The sequence below is a fragment of the Oncorhynchus tshawytscha genome, linkage group LG19 (genome assembly GCF_018296145.1).
Source record: "Oncorhynchus tshawytscha isolate Ot180627B linkage group LG19, Otsh_v2.0, whole genome shotgun sequence".
In the NCBI taxonomy this organism is placed as follows: domain Eukaryota; kingdom Metazoa; phylum Chordata; class Actinopteri; order Salmoniformes; family Salmonidae; genus Oncorhynchus; species Oncorhynchus tshawytscha.
Genome location: NC_056447.1, coordinates 13014651 through 13026231, shown reverse-complemented (window position 1 = coordinate 13026231; position 11581 = coordinate 13014651). Strand labels below are relative to the sequence as shown.

The window sequence follows — 11581 nt, the reverse complement described above, 5'->3', positions numbered from 1 at the left end:
TGGACGTCTGGACCCTAAGCCATTTTTATACACATTTCTAACTTTTATGATCTATTGGGGGACGGTTAGTGTTACATATCACAAGAGGTTGGTGGTACCATAATTGTGGAGGACGGGCTCGTGCTAATGGCTGGAGAAGAATGAATGGAATAGTATTAAATACATCAGACACATGGTTTCCAGGTGCTTGATGCCATTCCATTTGCTCCCTTCCAGCCATTATTATAAGCCGCTCCCCTCAGCAGCCTCCACTGGGACATGTACACCTTTCAATGCGAGACATTATTCTGCCAACTTTATGCCGACTTCTCTCTTTATAAGAAAGGTATTGCCCGCGAGACAAAGCCCACATGTTTATTTCCGCCAACCGACCTAGTCATGATTACGGTAAAGTTCTGCCTACGGCTTAGAATGAAATGTAGCCATAAAATCCTGAGGCGGCATTGGCACGCACTCCGCTCTTAAGCTCTTGATGGTTGCTAGACAGCGGCCGTTACTACTATCATCCTGGCAGTTAGAAACTTTGCGAGGCATGTCACTTCACCCATCATGCAATATTTCCTTAACCACAACTGTGGAAACAAATATCACTGAATTATGAAAATATTGGAATAAAGTAGGCTAATGCAATTGAAGGCATCAAATTATTGTTTACTTAAACTCGCAGAGTCATCCAATTGTTATAATAGGCCTACATTTGATTTGAGGTGAGTGCTGCTCATGATCATCTTGTCAAGTAGGCTCATTTATTAGCACTGATCACACGCAGTAGGAACACGAGACTCCAATGCTTTTGAAAATATAGATTGCTATTATTTTCTATCGGTGTCGTGATGAAGATACTATCAATGTAATATCCTATGCCTGCTCCCTAACAAAGCAGAGTGAGGGTTGGAAAGAGGTGACACGTAGATTTAAAAAAAAAAAAAAATCAGGTTTAATTTGGGCTCTGATAAATATTTTTATGTTGCCATGATGCAAGTTGTGTGGGATATTCTTTGTATTTTATTCTGTTTCATTCTTAGCCGACTATCAAATGTGTGACTGTGTCTTTTCTGTTTAATAAACAATACATATACATGCTACAACCATAGAGGCTGCACAGACCAGTAACATAATTCAACTCAAAATATGAAATTCTATCCTTTTGAAAATATTTTATTAGTCTTATGGTTCTTAGGATCTGCCTAAACAAATGAATAATGGATTTTTGTTATGGTGTATATTCAATGGAATTATGAAAATAGACAACCACCCACATCTGCACACCACTACAACCACTCGCGCACGGGAGGTATAAAAGGCGTATGCAGGCAACAATGGGCCTGTTTGGGGGTCATATAAACATTGAGAGAAAACAATTTACCAGGCAAAATACTGTAACAGTGGTGTAAAGTATTAAGTAGTTTTGGGGGTATCTGTACTTTCCTATTTACATTTTTGACAACTTTTACTACACTACATTCCTAAAGAAAAGTATGTACTTTTTACTCATATTTTCCCTGACACCCAAAAGTACTCGGTACATTTTGAATGCTTAGCAGGACAGGAAGATTCACACACTTATCAAGCAAACATCCCTGGTCAACCCTACTTCCTTTGATCTGGCAGACTCACTGAACAGTGTTAGCCACAGGCACAAAACAGTTCAAATTCTACTACTAATGGACATTGTCAAGGGATACCCTTTCACACTCAATCCCTCAGGTGGCAGCGACCGGGTCCAGGTGCTGAGCTTGGTTGATTGGCACACATTGCTGCCAATTAGGGCGATCGTCAGTCAGCGTCTCAGCTTGTAAGCTGTGAGGCTGCTGGTTCGTTTGGACATGCCTGCTGGTGGTTTCCTTTTTGTACATGTGTTTCGTCACCATCTGAACAAATAAAAATCCGCTTGGATGGCCAACCAAGAGGTCAAGAGACAGAGCCGGCCCTGGACCAAGGCAAGTTTGCGGTCTCCCTTTGCAACATCTCGGCACATACGTTGATTTCTCACAAATGCACACATTCATGTTACAGGACCCCTATACAAAGCGTGTGCAACAATATCTGTAGGCTAGTTATGGGTTTTGTCACACTAACTGCTACTTTCCCATGCAACAAGATTAACACACTTGATCAAAATGTTTAATATGGTATTGATGCGAGGTTCTTACTGTGTTTTGATATGGGAATATTTGTCTATAGAAATGTTTGAAAAATGATCCTAACACCAAAGATTTGGCTTGTTAAATGTAGGGGCCTCCTGTTAACAAAAAGGCTGTGATAAGAGATTGTAGCCTTGATATATTTACAGTGTACAATATAATTGTAAGGGAAATGAGCCATTAATAACATACTACTTGAATGAAGATGAACCATAACTTGTTTCGTGACTAAAATACATGTAATCCAGCTCTGCAATATCTTGGTCCTGTGTATTGACTGATTTGATGGTCCTAGTACAAGAGCAGTGAAAAGACAAACTTCAGCATTAATCTCTTCATTTATTGACAAACATTGAATTCAAAAGACTCTACTGACAGAACAAGGAGGAATGTAGTGGCACTACCAGATCAGTGCAAATGATTGGATTGTGTGTACTTGTTTGTTTCTTCCCCCCGGGACTAGAGGAATGAGTCTCTTCTTCCCCACCTTCCTTAAAACGGCACTGACACAAAACTTTTGTGGCTGATACCCTGGCAGTGTCACTGACGTCGTGTGAGCCACTTGATAAAGTGTTTACATTTGAGACTTATGTCGATTTAGATTTCTGTTTTCAGATTTGTGCAGATAAATGAGAGGAGATGAGGAGTAAAAGTCACTTTAGAGTATCGAGAATGATGCACCCAAGGCCTCCGGTGTGGCCATTCTGGTGAGGGGTCTCATTTTCCGGCCACCACTGACAATTGGTCACGGATCCGGCCCAGGCCGTCCAGCATGGTGTCCAGAGTTTCCTTGCTCAACTCCACCGTGACCGATGAAAGAGTGCCACTGCCCCTTAGACAGCTGGAGTCCTCCACCTGCAATGGCAACACTGTTAGTGACAGTCACTTATACCCAGACCAACTTCAACAAGCCCTAGTTGTAGCATCTACACATTTATAAATGTTATTGTAGTGCTTGTGATGTATGGATGTAAAAAGCAATGCTTGACTGACTGAAATGGCTACCAGTACAATAGTTTTTAGCTAATATTCTGAGGTGCAGGAGCTCAAGCAGTAGAACATTTGAGGCTCCGGTGAGCCCCTGCCCATGTTAAGCACTGGATGTATGTGACAAAGTGCAGAAAATTGTAATATTATGGTGAGGAGAACACATGTTTGTTGAGACCAGTGCATGGCGCACATTGGCATACCTTCATGTGCACCAGGCAGGTGGGCACAGCCATGCGACTGACGGAGTCAGATGCAGTCTTCATGTCGACTCTCCAGTCCATCTCCACTAGATGGGGCAGCGAAACTGGAGAACATTCAACCAACAGTTGGGGCAGTGTCAGGGTTGGTACCACACAGTAACAGATAGTTCAAAGAATAGAGCTGGAATATGAAACAACATGCTTACTTTGATTAGACAGAGCCTCATTTCTCCATGTGGGGCTACAAAAAAAAAAAAATCAGCAACTGTATTTCAAACATTTGACACCATTTCAGTTCCCAAAATTAGACATGTACGTTGAAGAACCATGAGAAAGTGGTCCTTGGGAGGAATGGCTACAGACCTGTGCTCAAGCATAATCTTGGTAATGAGGATCTTAAGGCTGGGGTGGAATGACTTGGGGAATAGTACAAGGATCTGCTCGGGCGCTGTCAGGTTATGGAACAGGATGTGGTGAGAAAGGGTGTGCAGGGCTGCAATAAGCTGGAAGAGAGGAGCACAGGATCAATTGGTGTCCCCCGGTTTGAGAGATGTGTAGTAAAGAGTCATGTTGGTGGTTCTATACATTAGGCTTGCATTCTATAATAATATTGTAGCAAACAACGACAGTACAATGCCCTTCGCAGATTTTGAACCCGGGTCGCCACACTTTACTAGGTCCCTGACATGTAAACGCTTCTTGGAATCTGATGAGAATTAGAAAGCTGCCATCTGTGTGCAGTGCAACCTGTTTCTCTCCTTGGTTGATGACTGATATTGCAATTACTTTACTTTCTCACACTCACCTCCTTTGCCTCGATGGCAGATACAGACAGGGTCCCTGCTGTACTTTCCGCGAGTCGCCATGACTCAGGGGCTCCAGAAGGGAAACTGTCAGCACATAGCTGCCGCACCGCATCCTTCGATGGAGCCTTCTCCCATTCATGGTAGTGAGTCGACATGAAAGGGATTAGAGACAGACGAGCCCTGAATGATCTCACAGTGAACATCTATAGACTACAGAGGCACATTATGGGATAGGTAAGACTAGCCTTACAGTGGCGTGTATTCATGGGTGCCAAGGGAAGCCATCATTTTCCTTCAATTCACAAGAGGCTGAATGTATTTCACTGGAGAAAGCAAGCGAATAAGTGCCCCTCTGTGTAGCCCATCTATCATTGAATGCAAGGGAAGCCAGCGAGCATTTGGCCACCCTTTGTTTTTTTTAATCAAATAATCCAAACAGCGTTGAGCTAACTGAACGAGCTCAACTATAAATGGTCCAGGCGCACCCAAAAAAAAAGTCAAGGGAAGCCAGTTTGGATTTGGCTTCACAACAAAAGCCAGATGTCGTTGACAGAATTTGAATTGTTGTATTGTTCTCCAGTGGCTAGCTACAGTGCATTCAGAAAGTATTCAGAACCCTGACTTTTCCCACATTTTGTTATGTTACAGCTAGGGATGCATGATATATCGGAATCAGACAACATTAAATAAAAATGCCAACATCGGTATCAGCCCGATGTCTGTCCAGTTTAACACCGATGTCAAAGCCTACGTGCGTAGGTACATGATAATGACGCCACGTAAAATGTTGCACTACACAGCATTCCTAACCTAGCCCACAATGTCTGCTGTGTGGATCGAGCAGTCAACAAGTCGAGCAGTCATTTGAAAGAGTAAGACAATTTCAGCGAGACAACTCAAAGGCGAAATCCATTAAACGCCAAGATAATGGAATTCATTGTACTTGACAATCAACTGTTCTCTGTTGTGGGTGATGTTGGCTTTCGCCAACTGGTCGAGCACCGGTACACTACCAAGTGTGCTATTTTTCAGATGTTGCCCTAAAGGAGTTACACAGTAATAGCAAACGGAACGCTGTTTGGGTCTTTGCGTGTTAGTGTTAAATAAGCTTTTCATTTTACATCAAATAACAGTTATATTATAGAATGTTGTGTGTTCTGAAATTGCATGTGCAAGCCATGCGCCGCCACTATAAGTAGCACTGTCAAAGCTGTACAAAAGTCTACAAACAAGAAAACACTGGCCACACACGATGTGTTTACAATACCGCGTTGGTAATAAAACCTAGCTTTAGCGTGGTACCTAGCTAGCACCAATACAACCAGCCTGAAAACAATGACCAATAGAAACTGCAGTCCTTTCCATTATTCTTAGCAAAGATTTAGGAATCCTTGCAACTATTAGCTAGGTAGCCACTTTTTCACCTATTGCAATTGAACTTCATGTTCATTAAAATAAATAGCTAGCTAGCTACTTAACCCTGTTGCCCAAAGCTAAGGTTATAAGCAGCCAGCGAGCTTCATCTGGCTAGTGAGGCTCGACCGGACCGGGTTGTGTGTTTTGAGAAGCTAGCCACAATAAGGATTAGGGACAATAGTGGAATTTGCAGTTTGCCTTCGGAATAAAAGTACCTCAAAGTGATGCAGAAGGTTACAATTGCCATGGGTCCCCCAGATCCTCAAAGTTCTACAGCTGCACCATCCTGACCGTTTGCATCACCGCCTGGTCTGGCAACTGCTCGGAATCTGACCGTAAGGCACTACAGAGGGTAGTGCGTACGGCCCAGTACATCACTGGGGCCAAGCTTCCTGCAATCCAGGACCTATATAATATGCGGTGTCAGGAAAGCCCATAATTTTTTTTATATCGGTATTGCTTTTTTTGGCAAGGGAAATATTAGGTATCGGCCAAAAATGTCATATCAGTACATCACTAGTTACAGCCTTATTCTAGAATGTATTAAATACATTGTTTCCCTCAATCTACATACACTACCCCATAATGACAAAGCGAAAACATGTTTTTTGACATTTTTGCAAATGTATTACAAATAAAGGCCTTATTTACATAAGTATTCAGATCCTTTGCTATGAGACTTGAAATTGAGTTCAGGTGCATCCTGTTTCCATTGATCATCCTTGAAGTTTCTACAACTTGGAGTTCACCTGTGGTAAATTCAATTGATTGAACATGATTTGGAAGGGCACACACCTCTCTATATAAGGTCCCACAGTTGACAGTGCATGTCAGAGCAAAAACCAATCCATGAGGTCCAAGGAATTGTCCATAGAGCTCCAAGACAGGATTGTGTCGAGGCGCAGATCTGGGAAGGGTACCAAAAAATGTATGCAGCATGGAAGGTCCCCAAGACCACAGTGGTCTCACTCATTCTCAAATGGAAGAAGTCTGGAACCACCAAGACTCTTCCTAGAACAGGCCGCCCGGCCAAACTGAGCAATTGGGGCGAAAATGGCCTTGGTCAGTGAAGTTACCAAGAACCCGGTGGTCACTGACATAGCTTCAGAGTTCCTCTGTGGAGATGGGAGAAACTTCCAGAAGGACAACCATCTCTGCAGCACTCCAACAATCAGGCGTTTATGGTAGAGTGGCCAGACTGAAACTAGAGGTCGACCGATTAATCGGAATGGTTGATTTCAGGTTTTCATAACAATCGGAAATTGGTATTTTTGGGCGCTGATTTAAAAAAATATATACCTTTATTTATTTATACCTTTTATTTAACTAGGCAAGTCAGTTAAGAACACATTCTTATTTTCAATGATGGCCTAGGAACGGTGGGTTAACTGCCTCTTTCAGGGGCAGAACGACAGATTTTCACCTTGTCAGCTCGGGGGATACAATCTTGCAACCTTACAGTTAACTAGTCCAACGCAATAACGACCTGCCTCTCTCTCCTTTCACTCCACAAGGAGACTGCCTGTTACGCGAATGCAGTAAGCCAAGGTAAGTTGCTAGCTAGCATTAAACTATCTTATAAAAAACAATCAATCATAATCACTAGTTAACTACACATGGTTGATGATTTTACTAGATATTATCTAGCGTGTCCTGCATTGCATATAATCTGACTGAGCATACAAGTATCTAAGTATCTGACTGAGCGGTGGTAGGCAGAAGCAGGCGCGTAAACATTAATTCAAACAGCACTTTCGTGTGTTTTGCCAGCAGCTCTTCGTTGTGCGTCAAGCATTGCACTGTTTAGGACTTCAAGCCCCGAGATGAGGCTGGTGTAACCGAAGTGAAATGGCTAGCTAGTTAGCGCTCGCTAATAGCATTTCAAACATCACTCGCTCTGAGCCTTGGAATGGTTGTTTCCCTTGCTCTGCATGGGTAACGCTGCTTCAATGGTGGCTGTTGTCGTTGTGTTGCTGGTGTGAGCCCAGGGAGGAGCGAGGAGAGGGACGGAAGCTATACTGTTACACTGGCAATACTAAAGTGCCAATAAGAACATCCAATAGTCAAAGGCTAATGAAATACAAATGGTATAGAGGGTAATAGTCCTATAATAACTACAACCTAAAACTTCTTACCTGAGAATATTGAAGACTCATGTTAAAAGGAACCACCAGCTTTCATATGTTCATGTTCTGAGCAAGGAACTGAAACGTTAGCTTTCTTACATAGCACATATTGCACTTTTACTTTTCTCCAACACTTTGTTTTTGCATTAATTAAACCAAATTGAACATGTTTCATTATTTATTTGATGTATTATATTAGGTTAAAATAAGTGTTCATTCAATATGGTTGTAATTGTCATTATTACAAATCAATATATTTTTCGGCTTTTTTGGTCCTCCAATAATCGGTATCGGCGTTGAAAAATCATAATCGGTTGACCTCTAACTGAAACCACTTCTCAGTAAAGGGCACATGACCGCCTGCTTGGAGTTTGCCAAAAGGCAGCTAAAGGACTCTCAGACCATGAGAAACAAGGTTCTCTGGTCTGAGGAAACCAAGATTGAACCATTTTTGGCCTGAATGCCAAGCGTCACGTCTGGAGGAAACTTGGCACCATCCCTATGGTGAATCATGGTGGTGGCAGCATCATGCTGTGGGGATGTTTTTCAGCCGCAGGGACTGGGAGACTAGTCAGGATCAACGGAGCAAAGTACAGAGAGATCCTTGACGAAAACCTGCTCCAGAGCACTCAGGACCTCAGACTGGGGTGAAGGTTTACCTTCCAACAGGACAATGACCCTAAGCACACAGCCAAGACAACACAGGAGTGGCTTCGGGACAAGTCTGAATGTCCTTGAATGCCCCAGGAAGAGCCCGGACTTGAACCCGATCAAACATCTCGGGAGAAACCTGAAAATAGCTGTGCAGCGACGCTCCCCATCCAGTCTGATAGAGCTTGAAAGGATCTGCAGAGAAGGATGGAAGAAACTCCGCAAATACAAGTGTGGCAAGTTTGTAGCATCATACCCAGAAAGACTTAGCTATAAGGTGCTTCAACAAAGTTTGGAATACTTCTGTAAATGATTTGTTTATACATTTGCAAACATTTCTAAGCCTGCTTTTTCTTTGGTATTGTGTGTAGATTGAGGGGGGAAACGAATCAATTTCAGACTGAGGCTGTAATGTAACAATGTGGAAAAAGTTAGGTCTCAATACTTTCTGAATGCACTGTAACTAAAATTGGCCATGGATGGAGATAGGGATTTTGACTTGTGCTTTTACTTAATTCTCCATACTGGCCAATGATTATAATGGCAATTCTGATCCAACCATAAATTCATACATAATGCCCGAGAAGATGAAATTTCAATATGTAGCTAGATATATGCTAATATTAACTAGCTGGCTCCTCGTTGCCCATGAAAGTAAGGCTAGTGAACAAGCATTTTAGTTAGGACAAAAGACTAAAAGCATATAGCCTACTGTATGACAGTCATAGATGAACAAGCGGTTTGGCATTTCTCTACAAGTAGAGTGGGTCTTTTTTTTTTCTCCAACTTGGACACGCAAACAAAGACTCAATGACTTTTTCCACATTTTGTTACGTTACAGCCCTTACAGGAAGTACAACGCAGTTGATTTACGATAATGACAAACATTAAGCAGGACATTCATACGAGCCTTAACATCCGATTATAAGCCAAACGTAGTGTGAAATGCACTCATAAGCTACATGTTTAGAGGCTCTTTTTGATGGCGTTCTATAAGAACTCCCTTGTTCTGCAACCAACTTGCGCTCATTGCCCTCGTGCGGCAATGTTTGCAAACAAAGGTCTATGGACGGCAACAACTCTTTTTAACCAGACAGCATCAGATAGGCCTAGATGGGCTACTCGTACAGAGGGTGTAGAAAAGGCCAACGGAGTTGGTGGAAGAATCTTTTAATTCATGTCCACTTGCTCAGCTGGGCCAGGGAGCTTTAATTAGGTCAGGTGGAAATGTCAGACAGATCTCAACTCCATAAAAGGAGGAAATCCAGAATTTCAGAATTTCTGTGCGTCCATGAATCCACATAAATCCACCGAATCAATTCAGATGAAAGGTAACAATCTGTTGCGATCTGGAGACTAGGCCATCAGTTATTGTTTATAGTTATTACCTTGGAGTGCATGCTTCAAACCTATTGTGCAATGTAAATGGACAATGATCACGGCCCTACAGATCATCACAGGCCAATTATGCCATCGATATGGTTAATATGTAATGACGTTACATGTACATATGAAGACGAACCTGAAATAATTAAATATGAAAAGTAATCGTTTGCCTAACTGATTAATTCTGATATGAAACTGATGGGGATTACACTGAATAACCGATAACTGATTGTATTATTCTTCTCGTGATTATGATGAATATTTCTGAGTCTAAATGACTCAATGATTCCTATTGACTTCTTCTTGAACTGAATTACATAATTATGTTAATGAGAATGATTTATGATTTGATCTTTGTGATTATGAATTTGATTGGATACATGTTATTCTGTTTCCTTTGTTATGCAGCACAAACTGCCCAGTAAATATACCACTTTGTGGTTAAAGGAATTCCTGCCTCAGTCTCATCCATTCCTCTGTCACCTGACCCTTGACCTCCTGTTCACCCTCACTATCAGTCATCTCACCTGTCCAGCTACCCACACAGATTCCAATAATATTTCAAAGGGGCACCGTCTCTCTCGGATGCTTTCCCGGTGATATGCATTCAGCTTTTTGGGAATTGAAGGACAAGAAGAAAGAAAAAAACGTTTTTTTTTCTTGGTCCAGTTTGAGGAAAGACCGTCTTCCCTTGGCACCCATGCATACACGCCACTCTTCCCGAGTAATTTTACGCACCGCTATAGTACTGTAGACTTAGCAGAGCCTATTCCATACAGCAAGCCAGCCATAATAATCAAACTAGTTAACGTAACTTGCTAACGTTACGAAATGAACAAAAGCGACCGATATAACAAACCGATAACCCACAAAGATTATCACACCAATAAATACAACAAAGCCGACAAACAGTATATAGCTTACCTTTAAAAGAATTTGCAAGGAAGAAAAATGTTCATCTGAAATGGCAGCCATCTTGCCACGTGATGCAATGAAAACACAGATGGAAATCGCAGCAAGAAAGATGTTCCAGATATTTCACCGGATGTATAAATGTGAACTATCCGGTTGGCGATTCCACTCACTACCAAATATGTTGAGGAGAGGAAGCCAAGTGGCCAGCAGTGGGAGAAGATGGAGCGAGATGGATTTTGGCCGACATTTTGCAAATGTTCTCATCGATGAAACGTTTAATCCCGTATAGTTTTATGTTTTCAAAAATAAAATATGTAAGAGTGGACTGCATTTTGTAGACTTACCCTTTGCGGAAGTGTTTTGTTGTTGTTGCGTTTAAGTTATTGCGAATTTCACTGAGTAGGCATCCCCTTACGGAAATATACAAATGAATGCTACAACGCGGAAATAGGATCTCACTAGTTCGTCATTGGCCCTGCCCACCTCCTTGCTTGTTCTGCTCATTATGATTCAGGTGCTACCATTGGAAACGACAGGCTCTGGTCTATCTTGGGTTAGTTATAAAAATCTTTGTGGAAATATCTGTAAACATGGAGTCATGTGCTCAACAAAGACTAGGGGGGCACAGTTTCTTATTTTTCTTCTTTGGTTTTTAAATAGCAGTTGGCAATCCCAAGGTGCTTTACACCCACCAACTGGACTGGAGTGTAAACCATTACACTTTTTATTTTTAGAAAGTACATTGAAAAAAACACCCTTTTGACTTACCCTACACTTAAAAACCCACTACCCCATTCCACTTCTTTGATTCTACCTGCTCCTACACCATGCCAATGGCCTGGGAGCACAGGACATCACCACTCAACACACCATGTAACGCTTCTGAAGTCAAATCTTGTACACCCAAGTACTTCTCTGCAACTGCCACAACAATATTGATTTTCTGT

The 11581-nt window shown here is 42.0% G+C and overlaps 2 protein-coding genes across 3 annotated transcripts in view; one reads left to right on the top strand and one right to left on the bottom strand.

The window, feature by feature from the left end:
• fcsk (fucose kinase) overlaps positions 1-1091 on the top strand; it is a 39919-nt gene extending 38828 nt beyond the window's left edge. Inside the window, exon 23 of the mRNA XM_024379130.2 lies at positions 1-1091. This exon is cut by the window's left edge and continues 80 nt beyond it. The gene's annotated coding sequence lies outside the window, so the exon portion shown is untranslated.
• Positions 1092-2463: 1372 nt separating this feature from the next.
• On the bottom strand, positions 2464-11060 carry commd9 (COMM domain containing 9). 2 transcript variants are annotated; one of them, XM_024379129.2, is made up of 6 exons: positions 10644-11060; positions 4140-4265; positions 3698-3837; positions 3541-3575; positions 3335-3438; positions 2464-2999 (listed from the first exon to the last, which is right to left on the bottom strand). In XM_024379129.2, exons 1-6 carry the CDS (start codon positions 10692-10694, stop codon positions 2862-2864), a joined length of 594 nt encoding a protein of 197 aa, XP_024234897.1. In that variant the 5' UTR covers positions 10695-11060; the 3' UTR covers positions 2464-2861. The 2 variants fall into 2 exon arrangements, with proteins under 2 accessions (XP_024234897.1, XP_024234896.1); XM_024379128.1 differs by lacking the exon at positions 10644-11060 and having other exon boundaries at positions 4140-4310.
• Positions 11061-11581: the final 521 nt, after the last annotated feature.